At 33.9% G+C, this 19752-nt stretch overlaps 1 protein-coding gene across 3 annotated transcripts in view; it reads right to left on the reverse strand.

Moving 5' to 3' along the window:
- The window catches only part of LOC123313099 (protein phosphatase 1 regulatory subunit 14B), a 96644-nt gene that overhangs the window by 11188 nt on the left and 65704 nt on the right, over positions 1-19752 (reverse strand). For all 3 annotated transcript variants that reach the window (XM_044897816.1, XM_044897818.1, XM_044897817.1), the window contains exon 2: positions 19435-19716. In XM_044897816.1, coding sequence (XP_044753751.1) covers positions 19435-19716 — 282 coding nt within the window. The remainder of the gene's footprint in view (positions 1-19434; positions 19717-19752) is intronic.

Below are 19752 nucleotides of genomic sequence, written 5' to 3' on the forward strand. Positions count from 1 at the left end.
CAAAAAAGTGTCCCCATAATGTTTTTATATCAACATCCTAGCACGCAGAGAAACGGAGATAATGACCAAAGTTGAAATCGCCTAAATTTCAAGTTTGTCTTATAACTCGAAAACAAAAGAAGATAGTGGAATGCAGTTGATGGCATTATAACTTTCTCGAAAAAAGAAAAAAGCCATAATGTGCCATTCATTTTCCTCTATCTCGTTGGGTTAAAAAGTTGTAGTTCAGGTATCACCAATTTTGCCCCCTACTCTTTTCGGTACAAATCAGGCTGCCGACTAAAAACTACGGACTCTAAGGGACACAAAAAGCCCTTCTCCAGCTACAGCCCGTACAATGACAATTCGAAACTCGTCAATCGGCTCTGCTGCACACCGAAGTAATGCAGTACGCTACAAATAGTAGTAGTAATGATTTTTTTTTAAATACGACTATCGATATGAATATCTAAGATTTCATCTATGAAAACGTGACAAAAGTTTCTATATGGCAGAAGAGCCCCATGTTTCTTTATGAAATATTGATTTCGGACAAGAAAGTATCTTTAATTTTAAACGCATCTAGATGTACTTACAGATATGAGGTACAATATTCGAAAACAAAGAGAGCTGCACATATCTTGTTTTCATGGTGAAAGTTTCAATTGATAAGAATAAATAATTCAAATGTTTTTTGGAGAACGGATCCTGATCTTATTTATTAGTTTTAAAGTACTGATGGGAAGTCTTAAGTTGAAGGCTTCAAAAATCGTTATTTTCTGACCACAAATTAATTCTTCTAATTTCTCTCTTCAACGGACCCGATTTTACAAAAATGAAATTGATTATTATGTCTATTTAGCTTTTTGAACGAATAACAGCACTCTAGGATCAAGATTGGATCGCAACGAAACTGAAAAGGACACAAGGGAGCAGATAATATACGACATAATCTATTGTGTTCGAGAAGCAGAACGTGTGGACCTATTTAAAATGCTGTAATTACAGTGATTAGCGAGCATGGGTGTTCTGTGAGAAAAAGGTCAACAAACTTCATTGAGCTTCCATAAAACCGTTTGAATATTCTGAGGGAGGCGGATGGTTTCGAGTACTTCCACTCAGGTTCACTTGAATTTTCTATTTTACTAGTCAGCGTTTCCGTGGAAGTTGTGCATCGATAGAGAAATGTTCGGATACATAACATAGAAAATGATGGATGTGAAATACGGATTTTTCGAATACGTTCATTTCATGTGAATGGATTTTCATGGAGGAAATGTTGGAAACGATACTGATGAGCATGTAACATTCTGAATCGTAGTCCTCTCATCGGTGAGGAGTGTTGTTGAAATACTGATGGTTCAAATGAAGTGCTATTCGAAAGACCTGTATTTTATTATTCTTTCCTACCATCAAAGCTGTTTATAAAGGAAAAGCTGGCAGCACTGCTGGTTTGATTCAAAAAACTAAATTTGAATATGTTGATTGACCATAATTTTTGAATTAATTCGAAGTCTTAACTACCGAAACCCGAAAAAAGAAGTGTTTCTACACAGTTAAATAATTATTTCAGCGTATTGAATGTTCGAGTGAGGAGTTATTGAAGTTTTCCTACAACGCGTTACTACAGTTACCGCTACGTTACAATGCTTATCTGTTTGTTACAAAATAGGATGCAAATATATGCCCATTAGCAAATGGGGTACACCATGTGTTTATTATAATGACTGGCTTATGTAGATTTGCATTTACTCAAGAAAAAGTATGATAACGACTTTCACCCAGAAAATAGTGAAGTTGGCGGTTAGGAATAAACTGAAAATAACAAACTCACTGACCAACACGTCAATTGATTTTTCATAACACCCATTTTATAGCAATAAAATTGAGTTTTTTTTTCAACCCTACAGCTGCAACCTCTTCCAAGTGTCGTTTTCTAAAGGGAAACATGTATATGTTTGGGCTCGTTAGATAGCAAATGGATTCCCACATAATATTTGTTTTTTTATAATTTTGTGGAAACACGAAAGTCTCGAATTAATAATTATAAAAAAACAAAATTTATGGTGAGACTCCATTTTTCCAATTCGCTCACACATGGTATTAGATTCCATTTGAAAAACCGACGTTGGATGGAGCTACGAGGTTGAAGATAAACGCTCAATTTCATTTCCCGAAAATTAGGGCATTTAAAAATCAAATGGCAGGTTTCGGCGATTTCATCTTAAATTATTGGTTGATTACATCCTAGACTCATGCTCAACCCTGTATATTCGAATAAAGATTTTCAATTTGATTATCTAAACAGATCGATTATCCGAATACCCATATATTGCTAGTATATACATATAGTATAGTTCGGAATATAAACACTCTACTGTATTTTTAAATATGCATTACGTTGGAAAATTGTTCACTACATTTGTCAGCGATTTTGATCGTCAAAATTCAACTACTAATTGTGTCATTAGTCCTAATTCCTATTACTCCTAGGATACTCTCAAGTATCGGGATGTAAAATTCCTGGTGATTTGAATTTGCTCCATACTGATAAATTGCAGTTATATTATAATATCCTGTGTAGTCAAATTCAATCAAAATTGATGGATATAAGCTCGACCTGGGTTTTTATCGCAAATCGTTTCTTGCTTGTTGAATACATTTTTATACATGGTGTCCGCACCATGGAGCAGCGGTCGATTACTCTAGTTCTATTAACTTTACAAAAAAGAGTTTCAAATAAAACTTTCCTCCTTTTAAGTAGAGCATCTAGTAAAATTATTCAGAACTATACAAAGTGTTCCGTTTCTTCTGCACAGCTATCAACTTCGTTATTTTAAATGGAACGCCCAATATATTTTTACATTTTTGAATTCCTTGTTGAATTTGAATATATGTTCAATAACACAACTATGTCTAAATTTTCAACAGTTTTCGAGAAATTTGACTTATCTATATTGATAAAAGAGGATCTATGGTTTACTTCAAAATGCTTGATTGTTCAAACGATCGCACCAAATTGGACAATTCTTTTTTTGTTGTGTTTATTATTGTTAGGGCAAGGTTTATATAACAAAATATTCCCGAAAAAAATTGTACAGAACAGAAAAAAAGGCATTCCTTTTTCTTACGACCAATCGAGCAATCACGATGAGTTAGTTATTATTATCTGCCCTAGAAATAATTTAAATGGCAAAACTAGGTTTGCCGGGTCAGCTAGTTATTAATATTTTGACAGTTTCACGTACTTAAATAAAGGATTATAGCTTCGTCCCTATTCTATGTAATTGATTCAAATTTGGACTGAGTCTATTCAATAAATGAAACACTAAAAATTTTCTTTGTAAATAACCATATTATATACAGGGTCCACGAAAATATAGATCCATTATCAAAAAAGAAATTCATCAAAATCTTAATTTTTTTTAATGGCAACCCATATTTCTTTCTGTTCATTATTTAAACCAACTAAAAGCGAACAAAAAATGTTTAAATAATGAACAGAAAAAAATATGGGTTGCCATTAAAAAAAACGAAGATTTTGATGGTTTTCTGTTTTTATAATGGATCTCCGTTTTCGTGGACCCTGTATATAATATGGTTATTTACAAAGAAAAATTTTGGTGTTCTATTTATTGAATAGACACAGTCCAAATTTTACTCAATTACATAGAATAGGAAGGGAGCTATAGTCCTTTATTTAAGTACCTCAAACTGTAAAAATATTAATAAAAAATCAAATTTCTCGAAAACAGTTGAGAATTCAGACATAGTTGTGTTCACACACTCATACTGAAATTCAACAAGGAATTCAAAAATATATAGGGTGTTCCATTTAAAATATCGGAGTTTGCAGAAGAAATGAACCACTTTGTATAGTTCTAAATAATTTTTGGAGATGCTCTACTTAAAAGGAGGAAAGTAAAGTTAATAGAACTAGAGTAATCGACCACTGCCCCATGGCGCGGACACTCTGTAGAAGCATATAAAACATCTGATTCATATCGATACTATTGCGTGCTCCATGTTTGTGAGCAACACCAACTCTATCCGGTATATTCTGACCGGATAAAGCAGTCTATTGTTTTTTATAACCCGTTCCCGTAGTTATCGTAGAAACTCTCAGGAGATTGTTATGGAAATTTTGTTGATAGATAAAGTTACGATGACATCGTGTTAACAGGGCTGAGGTCTTCATTCAGATAAAAATCAACAGTTCATTAGATTTCAAAAAAGGAAAGGCATGATTCCTTTTAAGTGCCATTAAGCGTATTGTTTTTATTGAAATGAATGAAAAACACAGGGGTACTTTCAGTATGACTAATATGATTTCTGAATTACTTTGAAAACCAAGCGTTCTCGGCCACTCAACAGGTCAACAGTCAGGGTTCTCCTGGAGGTGTAGATAAACTTATGAAAGTCAGTTACATTTTATACAAAGTTAAATTACCATCTAGGAATGATCTCAGGTAACTGTGTACGTGTACAGAATTAATACAACAAACAAGAAGGTTCATTCCAAAAAGATCACTGAAAGATTCTTTCTCGTTCGCACCGACTTATTTAAGGCAGACTTAACCATTAAGCTTGGAAATCCATTTTACGAATCATCTATGAACGAATTCCGAGGTTTGGAATTGCTGAACATAAGGATAGCACAATGATGTTCTTCCAGAAAATTTTACCGGTCTTCTCGAGCTTTTTTCCAGAATCGAATTTTTCTGCCCTCGAAAAAGGCTAACTTTTCAACATTACAATCATATTATAAAGGTATTATTATACTCTTTACATCATTCAAAGAAGCCATTTCGAAGTGATTAGTATAGAATTTCCTTTACAGTTTACGTCGATCATTGCTAATTTTTACGTCATTTCATGTAATCCATACATATTATACAGGTCAAATAATAACCTGATTTTTACATCAGGATGAAGAAGTATGAGAGATTGACAAGAAACGTTATATTAAGCTCATCAAAATAGTACCTACACCTGGGTTGAAGGTAATTTAATATACAATGTGTTTCCAAAGGTGAATTTTTTTAAGAAAATAGAATTGGTCTAAATGAAGCGTTTCACCTAAAATCACCTATACAAAATATTGAACATTTCGGAGCTGCAATGAATTTTTCTTAAAACAGAACCTTACACCAGACCGAGCACCAGACCAGATGGTTTATTATCTGAATTATCGGAAAGACACAAGAAAACTAATAGGTAATGACTGAATAACTAAGTATTAACTTTTATAAAATTGTGTTGTTCGGTTTTTGAATGAAAATATGTTTTTTTCATTATCTAGGTAACTTGTACAATTTTTTACATAATGGTTCAAACCACTGGCAGAAAAAGACTTTAAGCGGGTTTCAAAAAACTTTCATTGTCAGATCGCCTATTTCACAGTCACTCGACTTCTAAAACGATATCACTGAAACCTTTCCATTTCTGAATATATTGAAGAAGTAGCAATTGAGAATAATCGAATGGACGTATAAACATCCTAATTTGATTCGAGAAGGATATTCTGAATGATCATTACTGAATTATGGATTGAAAACAAATTGACGTCTATTTGTCAATCAAGCGTTGATTCCCAGATCAAGCTTTATGAAACCCGGGGTCAAAGTGGGTTTCATAAAACTTTGATTATCCGATCAACGATTTTACAGGCACTCGATTCCTGAAACGAGATCACTGAAACCTTTTCATTTCTAAATAAATTGAAAAAGTAGCAAATGAGAATAATTGAATGGACATATGATTGAATGATATTCTCAATGATCATCGTGAAGGTCATTAGGGCCCTATTCATCTTATGTGTCCAGGGCCTCAAATAGGTTGAATACTATATCAACTTTATTTATTCATAACTAAGAGATTTATTATATTGAAATGTTGAGCCAGTGTTCCAATTGTCTGTATTAATCGATAATGATAAGAGGCGATTGAATAACGTGAGAACAAGAATAGAATTTTCATACAAATTGGTTATATACCAGTTCTTCACGATGGAGGTTTAATGGTGAATTGATGAATCAATTTCGAATTTGTTCGCTTCTATCTTGATTGGTTTTCCCTAGCATTCCAGAAGATTGAGTTATCAAATATTAATATGTATTGTAGCTCAATATAATGAAGTTACTTGAAGAGGTTTCAATCATCGAAGTTTTTTCAGATGACATGCTTAATAAATAATCATGTTATTGTATTATAGAATTTAATGTGACTGTTATTGCAAAGATTTTTAGTTATTTGAGCTTACTCTCTGTTCGAGATGACCAGGTCAAAAATGTCATTTAACGTTAGAATGGCGTCATTTTCAGGAATTGTGAAATGTTCACTCAGATTTGAGGAGAAAAATGTTACAAGGTATTCTCAAAAACAAGCCGAATTAACATTCGAGTTTTCATCAGAAACTTCTTAAATTTTACAGGTGAACCCATATCTTTCTCAAGGAATTATGATAATATTTTTGAAAACAAATAAGTTATAATATAAATCGAAGTGGCAGAAATCTATACCTTCAGTATGCCTTGGAGAACATACCGACATCGAAGGTGAGCAGCGATAGACCTGTTTCGCTCTTGATCGAGCTCGTCAGTATCGCATAACTCAACCAAACGATGCCGACAGAATGAAGCAGAGGACCTTTTGTTGAGAGCCAGCGGCAGCATCGAAGTAGTAACTAAATCTATGCGACACCTGGCGTTCAACGACCTAAGCTTTCTCATACATGGCTACTCAAAAGTAGATATCTACGTACTTACATTTCTTCGCATTGTTCCGCAAACGACTCCAGTCTGGAGTCTGTCATGACTGGGGGAGGTTTAAATTGTGATTTTCGCAAATACGGCATGAAAATAGATTAACACCGAAAGGCTATGAAACATAAGAAAGAATATAAATCGAACTGGCAGAAATCTCGAAACTGAAGATGTAGATTTTTGCCAGTCCGATTTATATTCTTACCTTTCATAGCCTTTCAGCGTTAGTCCATGTTCACACAAATAAATAATGTCCTATCCACCAAAAACGTAAATTTGAACATTTGCAAATTATTCAACAAACGTTTTCAATGTAGGCAACGTATTCGATCATAAAAAAGCTCACATTAGCACATATCTCTTCATGTAAAACAAATTTCTTATGACGATGACTGACATCTTGAGAATAAAAAGGAAAATTTATCTGAAGGAGATACTCAAAGTTCTCACCGTTCATGTCAAGGCATTTATATTTTCATTCATCTCAGAAATGCTTCATGTGTATCTTAAGTTCATCATGAGGAAGTGATGTTTTAATTAGTGGTTGATTTTATAAAAAGATAATTTGACGTTGTGACCAGAGAAATTTCATATACCATATATTTCATTTGAAGTTGAAATAATTCGGGTAGTTTAATAATGGCCAGTGAAGAGGTATTTATTCATTTGTTAAACAAAAAACTTGAATAAGATCAATAAAGAGAGTAGTGAGCGAAGTTAAGCAGGGATATTTTCATTAGTTTGTCGTTTCGTAAGAAAGAACGTTAGTCAAAAAATCAGAAAAATTTTTGTACTTATCTAATACCTCGTAACACTCCATTTTAAACTGCCCGAATTATTTCATTTAGTAGAATCAGATCACTTCATTTTCGAATCCAAAACTCATGCATAACCTGATATACGCTTCAAGAATAGTCATAAAAAATGACACTTCCATCTGAAAAAATATCGATGATGTCTTATCTTAAATTTTGGATACGCTGTGGAACAATTTCTGCCCCGAAAAAGCTCAATTTGAAATCCTACTAAAGGCCAGTTTCATAATCGAACTTGTCCCTTTAATTTCAAATCTTTCTTTAGTCCTATTAAAAAGGACATTAAGGGAAGCTGCATCTATTTCAAGTTAGCGACTTGTATATTATAATTAAAGTAACATTCTATGAGGAATCCCAAAATGTGATAATAATTTATTATTGCATATTTGTTTTGATAAAAAAAAAGGAAGAAAAATTTCTCGGCATCTCGTATAATAAAATGAAAATTAATTTCCTGAAAATATTTTAAGTACCTACTTCTCCATATAAATTTATCGTATTCCTTATTATACTAATTGCTCAAAAAATGTACATTGTACAGGGTGGGCAAAATTAGTGATACCTGAACTACACATTTGTCAACCCAACGAGATAGAGGAAAATGTATAGTATATTACGGTCGTATTTTTTCGAGAAAATAATAATGCCATCAACTGCATTCCTCTATCTTCTTTTGTTTTCGAGTTATAGGCTAAAATTTAAATTTCAACTTTGGTCATTATCTCCGTTTCTGTTTGTGCTAGGATGTTGAAATGAAAACATTATACAGACACTTTCTTGATAGCAATTCACTGGCGTACTATGATTTTATCCAACAGGTATATTTGCTGAGCTATAACATAAAGATATGTTTTTTCTAATGGAAACAGTAGTTTGAAATGACTTAGAAAGACTGAGAGCGATGTATGATATATTTCTGAAACGGTAAAAAAATGGCGATTCTTTCTAAGTTATCTTAACCTACTGTTTTCATATGAAAAAACACAACTTTATGTTATATCTCAGCAAAACATTATAGTACTTGATTGCTGTCAAAAAAGTGTCTCAATGATGTTTTTATTTCAACATCTTAGTACAAACAGAAACGGAGATAATGACCAAAGTTGAAATAGCCCAAATTTGAATTTTGGCCTATAACTCGAAAATAAAAGAAGAAAGAGGAATGTATTTGATGGTTATTAGTTTCTCGAAAAAAGACGAACGTTATGTATCATTCATTTTCTTCTATCTCGTTTGGTTGAAAAGTTGTAGTTCAGATATCACCAATTTTGCCCATCCTGTAGAAGATAAACTCCCTTTTTCTAATAATGGAAATATTTCGCATTCGATGCGGCATTAATGGCTGATTGATAATCTTGATGACCTGTCTCTCAAGTGAATATCGCATTTGGAGGACACCATTTTTTTCGTGAAAATATCCGTAACACCTGATTACCCATGCGGGAAAACCGTTGCAAAAAGCTCTTTGTCTCGACATTGAGAATCATCACTTCCCCTCTATTGTGAAACAATACGCAAGTTTGGACGAGAACAAACACAAGAAAGATCTTTAAAGTTTCCTCGAACATCCACACTCAATCAAATCCGAATGTATGAATATGCAATATACCCACGCACGGAAGCAGAGCAACAACCGACCATTTCGATACTGTGGGAACGTATATGATCACTTTATTCCTTCGGTGTTCAATTTCACCGATCTTGGAGAACAATGCGAGGTGGAAGTATGGAACAGGTAGTAACACGAGCAATTTGCGAAAGAAGATAGGAGGCAGTTCCCAACTGTCTGCTTGTAGGAATTCCTTTCGCGTGAGTATGAGTCGCTCTTAGTCATATGAGATCATTTCGTAGCGATTTTATCGACCTATGAGAATGTTCCACTATCATTGGTTTAAACGTGATCTTCCGACAGGTGAGCTGGCTTTAATTATAAGGTATTAGGCATAATGTAGGGTTGTTAAGGCGTTTCAGCTATAACGATATAGGAGTTCACGTTCCAGCTCTTATATCTAGCTTTTAAAAAATTAAGGATAGATTAATTCGAGTGCTAAAATTAAAAAATTGGGTCACACAGGGAAGTGGGCATTATTACCGTATTACCGGAGAAATTTATTAACAATTGATTTTTGTCTGTTGAAAAGTATGGAAATACGTCGAAGGAACAACTGAACATCTAAATCTCTCAGTGGAAACTTTATCTGTCTGGACCACACTTTTCTGATTATTCAATTATAGTGTTGGGATTCGAATTTTTCTGGTAGAGGTCACCTTGACCCCACTTGTCTGCGCAGATGATATGCGCAGTAGGTTCAGTTTTGGTCAATTCAGGTCTGTTTAGTGTTATTGATTCCTTGAGCCGAGTTCATCCTCCTCGATTAAGATCTCATTATTGGTGTTCAGACATTCTTTATTTCCAGAGAGGGTGTATTGTTAGGAGTTATGGTCATGAAGGCTGCTTCTTTCAATTTCCTCCTTATCCATTCTTCTTCCTTTGATATTATGGAAGCTTCGTCTCATTTGATCTTATGATCCTCGGTCCAAGGATTTTAGACAAGCTTAGATTTTTCAGTTTCTCCCAGTTGAGCTAGTTTTTGGTGCTCTTTGATTCTAACCCTGAGGGGGCGTTTAGTTTCCTCAATGTTGGTAGTTTCATTCTGATTATGAACTGGTACATCGAGGAATGGTAGTTGGTTATTTTCCTTGATTTACATCGTGAATTCAATCGATTCCTCTATGCTCTTCAGATGTTCTAGGAATCTGTCCAGGTTTTTTCTCCCATGTCGCTAATGTGTCGTCTACATATCTACGCTATATTTTTGGATTGGACACGTATTGTTCCAATGCCATATATGCATCAGCCCAAGGTGACGATAACATGAAACAGAAAACTTGAAGGTTGAATTAGAAGAATATCTCGTTCGCAATAGTACTCCTCTTGTTTTCAACACTATTATTCATGGAGGTTTTTCATTCTTCCATTCCAATTACAGAAATAGATATAAGGGATACATCTTCGGGGATATATGCGTTTAGAACCACTATAACTATATTGGCAATAGTAGTTTTAGTCACTTTTATTAAAGGAAAAAGGTTTTTCATTCTTCCATTCCAATTAGAAAAGTAGATATAAGGGACACATCTACGGGCATATATGCACTTAAAACCACTATAACTATATATTTGTTGACGTGAAATAATTGTTGGTGCATAATCATCATTTTGGATGGAAATAAATAAAATCGTGAATGCGATTGAACATATCCTTCCATAACATATCAAGAGACTTATATTATTCATAATAACATGAATCCTGTATAGTCAGACAATCTTCTCGCTACCTTCTCAACCTGAAGAGAGGTATCACAATGCGCAAGGATATTTATATTCCCATCGTCTGTCGGTTGTCTTTCCGGTATCCAACTATCTACGGGGAATATAGACAAGCTTCAACATATATTTCAACACATTCCAGACATCATAAGATTGCTTCGAACTAAGTATGTTTCAGTTTTTTTTTGAAGACATAAAAAAATTTCAGTCCTGAGGGTCATTACACATATTCACATATGGTATGACCAACCAAGATGTCGGTTCAAACTTTAAGCTTTATGCACTTATCGCAACCGAAAAAGTGAGAGCGACGTTTCTATTACATACTTATTTATTATGATGGCTCCTAACGCTAAAACATTATTCGGAAGGCGAAGAAGTATTCAACCTTGAGCTCCCTAAATTTGACCAACTACAATTATTATCAACTTAGTTATAAGGGAAAAAGTTTACAGAAAAAATAAACTCTTCCAAGAATCCTAACAAATCTGAGGTCTAGAACATATAAAAAAAGAAAGATCGCCATACTTCATTTAAGAATGAGGATGAAATTCTTGTACTATTATGACTTCGACCAATAACGAACAAAATCTATTTTCGGCATTGTTGTCATTGCATAACAAAATGTTTGAATGAATAGGTACCAAATGTGCAGAGTTCACAGGAATTAGTATACGGTGTGTGGTATTTGATATGTGAACATATTTAGACGGTTCGTTTGCTTGAAGGATTCTTCTAGATTTGCCACAGCCACACTGGGACCCTGTAGCTCTAGCAAAGTTTGACTTCTTTTTGTGATATGTTTGTATCAAATGGTTCTATTGTTCATTATTATCATTAGAACTTTTTTCCTTGATTCAGCCATGTTTTTACTGGATGCAGAATTTACCCTTATCAGTTGTTCGAAATCTTTTACACCAGACGATCAATTCGAGTCGATCAAAAATGTGTTCATCCCTCCTCTGTATTACATTACTAGTATCATTTCCGTATGTTATTGATAGAATTGTGGCAAAGTCTCGGTGAACTCTCGTGATCCTATATGTTTGATTTGGAGAGGAAATTGTTTTGTTTTCTACGAATAGTGCTTGATGACTTTCTTCAATTATATCAGAATTGTTGAAGGGTTTATGTCAATACCACTAAAACTTTTTTGAACTAAAGCCGGCGGTTCAACTCATTTAAAAATTTTTTCAAGACTACTCTTCAATGCGACCAAAGAGTCCAACTGAAAATGTAAGTTGTTTTAGTCCTTGTCAGTTATGTGAGAATTTCAGAGTTCTGAAAAAATATTGTCATATGATTTTCAGCTATTTGTTAGCATTCTAATTTCGGAAATTTTCTCGGGTTTCTAAGGCATTGATATAGAAATCACTAAGAGCGAAGTTTCTCAGCATTTCCCAAATCAGATATTTTGCGTGAGAGAACCTTCTTATTACCAGCAGTAATACCTGCAGAACGGAAGCAAATCTCTTCAATCTTCAAAGCTCATGTGTTTTTATGATGAACTCTAACAAAAACCATTGCTAACGATTAATAGGTCTTAGATGAATCCTTACAAAACAGATGTTCCTGAATACGCATATGTGAAACATAGCAGGATATATTAATAACTTTGAAATACGATTACCGGATTTGTCCACTCATTAGAGTTATTCAAAACGCAGTTAGTTCTTAAATTAAACTGAACCGTGAGCGGGAACTCTCGATAATCATTACTCAAGTCGACTGAGCATAACCGCACCTTTCCTCCACAAATTTTCTGACACACTTGAAGTTCCTTCTCGATTATTGACTCTACTACTTGAAAATGATTTTTGTGAAGAATATATAACCTTCCTCCTATAACTGTCGTTTTTTTTGTGAATTTTGACGTTTATTTGGCGTACTTGTTTACAGGCATTTAACTTCACTTTACTAGATACCATACTAGAGTTTGGGATTTTTATTAGTGATGAAAAGATTAGTAGAAGGATACTGGATGGATTAATCTCTAAATCCAAATCTATTATTATTATCTATTATTTTATTGACAGTTGGGAAAACATTGAAAATGTCCTAAGAAACTCACATAAAATTGACGACAGTTTATCCATTGGTGGAAGTTTTCAAACTATTAACTCATCATTCATTCATTCATTGCTGAATCTCGTTACCGAGAATAAATCTACAAAAAGACTAAAAAACCAGACTATCGGTGCGATCAAACTTATAATTTCTTAGGGCTACTTGCTACTGTGTGCCCTCCTGTGACTGAAGAGACCCAACCGTGACCTACAGATCCTTCCACACTCCGGGCATGGACAGTCACCAACCAGATCTGGCCGCCGCTGTATTTTTCTAAATTAACTCATGATGGTTATTGAACGAGATTAGAAACGGAGCATGAGTGTGGTTGTATAGTTCAGGTTCAAGTTTAACTTTTGAGTATTTAGCCCCATTTAGGGATTAATATAGGGGAAAGTCGGATAGCACCGGACAGCGGGTATCACCGGACATTCATCGTTTTCTTGGATTTATCATTTTACTCCCTCCTTTGGATGGTCAAACGAATTGATTCTATGCAAGCACAAACATATCTTCATATATAATAAACGTTAAATTGTGATTTTTTGTGATTAACACATGGACAGAATAAACTTTGAGGCCTCTCTTCTCTTGATTGGTAGGTGTTCAGATGGTCTTCAGGCATAGTGCAAGCATTAATGAGTAGTGAGAATGAAAACGTGTACAAATACCGTGTATTTCAAATATCTCCCCAGTAAATGGCTAATCGATTTCGAGGTGCATGTCGGGTGTCACCGGACACAAGCATGTCGGGCATGACCGGACAAAAATAATCTCAATATTTTGTTATAAAAATGCAGAAGTCATTCGGTTCAAGAAAATCTCCTCAAAACCAAAATACTCCAACAAAGATTAACGAATAAAACACTCAGCCAGCTCACCAAAGTAAGAAACCAATGGTAAAAAAAAAAAAATTTTGATGAACGAATTTATCAAAAAATTTTTTGTGATAATCTCGAAGAAATTTTGCCAGTTCCGAATGCTGCAGAACACAGAATAGTTAAAAAAAACTACTTGAAAAAAGGGCTCACTTGCACTCCATTATAAATGACTCGGAAGAAGAAAAAAATTGAACGAAAGTTTAAATCAAAATGTTTCAAAACTAGTTAAAAAAAACAGAAACTAAAATTTTCATCCAAACGGAAGACCACGCAAGCAGTGTTGTCAGCAGAGACAACCCAAGGTTGTCTCTGGTTGTGAGTGTAATGGATTGGTCTCAGGGATGCTCTGAAGTAGAAAAGGGTCACCGCTTCATAAAATTATTATATATATGTATAATATTAAAGGTGTGATACTTGTTGAACTTCAGCTTTTTTAAGCAGTATATACAATTTTTTTTTCATGCATGTCCGAGGTTACCCGCTAGTCTTGAAGAAATTCAAAATGTTCACTTTATTTTCTTTGAACGATGTATGTTTATTTTATGAAGTGTATGTTTGTACCTTTTCAGGACATGTGCAGTATATGTGGAATAATCATTTCAAACTAAGTTTGTTGGAAAGATTCGAGAATAAATTTATGTTTTACTATTTTTTCGTATTATGTCCGGTACTACCCGACTTTCCCCTACTCAATGGTTTAAACTATAGTTTGATTTTGACTATTCCGTTCAATTTTATAATTATTAACTGGATTTAACCTGAACTGTACCTACAAGCGAGCCTCAGGAACATAATGAAATACATAGTTCAACTGCGATGTTCATCATGATCATTTACAAAGACCTCGTATTACAAGATCACGACGAACAGAACTTTTCCTTAGATCATTTCCTGTTCATAAATTGTTAAACTGATTTTTTTTCATATTCTGTGATACTCATTTCGTTGCTAGGACCAGTAGATTATTTCACCCAACTGAAGATGCCGCTGTTATAGCAAAACATGGGACGAAAATCTTTCTAATTAAATATTAGTAGATCAAAATAATTTTTATGATTACCAATGCATATCTTAGATTTTTTTAATATCAACTCGTGAATTGCAAAGAGCATCACAACCACTAAATTTCGTAAGGAAAATAGTGCTTGGGGGAATTTAATTCCAATGAAAATCGGATCCCTCACACATCTTTGTACATCTGTGGGATTCTATTCAACTCGAAATTGCTGTACTTCTATAATCTATGCCGACGATTGAGAAAAAGTTCTATACCATTATAATTGCACTCACAACATGGCCCAAAGCCGAAAATCATGAGGGGTTCAGGTAAGAACTCAGATGGTGACAGTTGAATAAGACCGTGAAATGATTTTGGATCTCCAAAGAAAAATCGAGAAAATTGACGTCTTGTGGTGATTTCTCAGGTACCTGCTAGAATCACCTGTCTTAACTGTCCTCATTTTAGAAGAAAATAGAAATAATGGGTACCATGTGATCATATGTAAAACCTCTAATATATCATCTTATCATCAACTCAAAGTTGATATATCGCCTAATCTTGACAAACTACAATGAAAATAGTTATTTCTATGCAATGCACGAAGAACGAAAAACTGTCAACAGTCGAGCAAGCAGGCGAGACCATACATATGGACAGTTTTTTGCCGAGATGCATATCACAATTTTTCGTCGACCTCATATACCTTTATGAAAGTGAGTAGGTACTGTTATGGTTTGAGTTTTTCCAATATAATATTGTTTTGTTTAGAATGTCCAATGAGTAATAGGAATTAGAAGAAATTTTTGTTAATTTATAAGGAATTAATTCATCATAGATGCTATGTTAGGAAATTTTGGGATGGCATGGAGACATAAAAAAAAGGTAGAGAATTGTCAGTCAGCAGAATATTTTTTAGGAAAGTCACTTATTTTTAGTTGAGCATTGAATTTCTTTTCAAGTTGCGATTCCGTTGCTTTGTAATATAAAATTAATTCATAATATAAAATAAAGGTATAATAAACGGATCGTAACAGTACTCACTTGTGTAGTGTTAATCCAAACTTGTCAATTCCCTCATCTCTGAAGAAATGTTACCTACTCATATCCATATCGCCATCAGCATCCATTATTGATTGAAATGAACACTAATATTCAAACTACGTTCTTGATTCACTAGTAAAATCTAGTAGATTTCGTAAAGAATTAACTTGACAAGAGCAAATGACAGTTATTCTCAAAGGCACTCATGTTTTCATCAAATCCTGGCTCTCGAAATTGATTAAATCGCCATTCTCGTATTCCTATCTCAGCGACGGAGCAGCGGAACAAGAGTGTTTGCGGACAAAAAGTATCTGACGCGGACGAAAAATACTTGCCATCAAAAAATTAGTACGTGAACTGTAATTTTTATTGAGGTCGATGAAAAAAAATTACAACACTATTTTGACGGGTTACATAACGATTTTCCAGTTTTCAGAATCTGATCGGGGAATCCAATAACTTTGGTTTTCTACCTTTTTCGGACTGACGTTGACAGCCAATGGAGTTTCGTCAAAGTGATTAATGAAGCTTCACTAATTACTCCAGCCATGATACATATAAAATTTATGTTAAATATTCTATTGATCAGTGTGTCTTCCTGGTTATGAATAAAAACTATTACAATTGGAATAACTGAAATATTTAAATAACTCATAATATTTAACCTAAATTTTCACAACTTTGTTATCAATGTTCAATTATCGGAATTCCACTTCATTCAATTATTGGAATTCACGATGATTTTAAAATCTCCAATACTTCTAGGATCATATACATGATTATAATTCCTGAATATCATATTACGTGATAACTATTATGATGTTGAAGTTATACGTTGAAACCTATTTTTGGATTATAGACAATTATTTACTGAAAATAAGTCAGGCAGGCTGCCAATGGATTTTCCTTTTAAACATCCGCCTTGGATACGACAATCTTTCGAGGAATTCTAACTGAGAAAATAAGTTCCTTGACGGCCGGACATTTGAGAATTTCGAATTCTTCTTCGACAGCTTTAGCCCTTATGGAAGTTAGAGGTTATTCGAATTCGCATGCGCCTATTCTAAAACTTCATCATTTCAAATTAGAAATGAAAACCTAGGAAATGTACAAGTTTTTCACGCTTTCTTCCATCAGTTAGAGAAAAAATATAAAACAACTCTCCTCCAAATATAAGTTCTTATAAACTTTCGATACTATTTTTCGACGTAGAATATTATACCACTGAGCTTAATTTCGGATATCCTGAAAAAAAAATATATATTCTTTTTCAAAGTATGAAACTTCCGAAACAGAATATCTTGAAACTCATTATAAAAAGGGCAATGGCCAATCGAAGAAAAAATAAAGGCAAGGAAGCAAAAAGATAAGACGCCAACTGAGATGCAGTTGATAAAGATCTATTCATTTTTCGTTGAATCAAAATAAAACATGAATATTTGTTGCTCGATTGCAAAATTTCAGAGAAGCAAACGATTCAACGAAAGCTTTCCACTATACACAAATATTTTTTCATATAATCCTGGGAGATATGCCAGATAATTATTCAAAATAATAATTAATATTTGAATCGTATAATTTTTGGTGAGTATTTTCGGCTAATATTCATATACTATTGCCACTTCCTCAAGCGGTACGTAGCTTGGAATCCGCTTTAGAAATCCGTTTTGTCATTAGGGTCAATGTTTCGATTTACAACATAATCACAATTATTATAACTGAAGATGACATAAGAAAGTCAATAAGGTATGAATTTCGACCTTGTCAAGAATCCTCATTTTTATTGGATATCTAATTGAGATACGGGTTCAGGATTTATGGTTTACGATTCCATTTATTTATTATTTTTTGATTAGATGTATCAATGAGTCACTTGATGTGTGAAATAGGTATTATATTATGAAGGATAACGGAAAAAGAATAGTTTGAATGAAAATAACCCACTTTGAGAAATATGAGGATTATGCCTTTGCGTCCATTTGTTGATTAGTCCGAAAATTGAACATCTAAAAAATTTGAAATAGAAGTTGACGCATTGAGTGGGACAAATCATCAGAATTCTTGTTCCCATGAGGGATGGATAACCTTGGAGTTCACCAGTTATAACGACCTTGAAATTAAGGAAGGATATCTTATTTTCATAAATTAATTATGAGTCCCCTTCTGCCTTGAAAATATATTCTACAGATTGGACCCTTTGGAAGTTTGATACCAATAATTTTTTTGCTTTGGTACTAAAATAATTCCAAAACGAATTTGGTAATCGAATCACATCACTCATTTCGGAATAATATCATCTGAGGGTAAAATTAATTCTTTTTTCAAAATTCCTACAATCATTCCACGATAAAAACGCAATTTCGCAAAAGAACGGTTTTTCCATAGCAACGCAGCATATTGAGAAATGTGAAGATATCCAGAAAACATAAATAACAATTTGAGGCCCCCGATATTTTCAAGTTCTTAGCTAATAAACTAAAATTTCGGTGACTTATATTCACACTCTGTACATCAAGAAGAAAATGAAAAAAAAATAGCATGTGCCAGTTACTTATAGTCCACAAAAGTGGTGCACACCATTGGAAGAAGGCAAAAAAGTCGAACTCAGCTACAAACTCAACGAAAATACTATTTTCATGAAATGGGGATATTTCCCTGAAAACGCCAAAGTTTCAAAGACGTTTCGAGTTATTTTGATAATACATCAAATATTCCAGAATATTTTTGGCTGCCTCAAACTCACACCCTGTACAACACGATGAAATTGAAAAAAAAAATCAATCTTATGCATGTGACATACAGACCAAGAATAATGCCTTGCATGTCTGGACAATTTTACAGCGTTCAGATTTATTTTAAGTTGTATGTTGATGATGTATGTTGTGTGGATGATTCCACCAAATCAAGAAGCTCTTATTTTTCAAGAAACCACTATATCTTTTCAACCTCAAATTGAGTACCTACTAACATAATTCAAATTGGTACTAAGCAAAATGAAATTGGGTCTTATTCAAGAAGCAAGGGACTGCATAGTTTGATTCAAGAATTAGCTCTATATATAAAAAAAAATTTGAAGGTGAAAAGGTATAATTTTATTCTGTTCATTTCCCGACAAGGAGGACGTTCCCAGTTTAGCCGCAGCTCTAACATATCAGCAGGAAGCCGCGGAGCAAATGTTACACACAGACACTCTACCATCATGAAATTGATACCAACTTTGTGTCTCAATTTGCTCTTGCTTAATACCAATGTTGAATGCGTTATTCTCAATTTGATTTTATTGAGTCTCAATTTAAGTTGAAAACATTTGTCTTTCATTGAAAGAATATCTTTTATTTCGTTCTTCGGAGAATGAAAAGAACAATTAGCACTCAATATTTTCCAACTAGCTTATTGATCTCTGAGACTTTATGCCACAGGTAATATTCAACTTCTTATTTCTACCCCTGAATAATTGTTGAGTTTTCTACTAACATTTCTCCTCGTTCTTGTTATTACAAAGCTTTTGGAGCTTAGCTTCATATTGATTGATCGATCGGAAAAAAAAAATTACTTACCGAAGTTTCGTACAATTTCTTCAGTTCTTCGTACAGCCACATCTCTACTGCAAGTCTCTTCCTTATAAGGCTCATTTGGTGGTGTCCGTATTTGGCAGTGAGGAACTTTTCTCGTCTCTCTTTGACCTCTCCCTTGTCTTTGAAATTGACGTGTAGACCTGTTTTTGCCGGTGATCGTTCTGATCTTACGTCTGCTAGAATGCCACCTCCAGTACCTGCGCTAGAACCATTGGTGTAGCCCCCCGTCACTCCACACTCCATTTTTGTTTTGCCTGGTCGTGTCTGAAAAAAAAGATGAAGTTATTGTTGAAAACTCTT

The sequence above is a fragment of the Coccinella septempunctata genome, chromosome 5 (assembly GCF_907165205.1).
Source record: "Coccinella septempunctata chromosome 5, icCocSept1.1, whole genome shotgun sequence".
NCBI lineage: Eukaryota > Metazoa > Arthropoda > Insecta > Coleoptera > Coccinellidae > Coccinella > Coccinella septempunctata.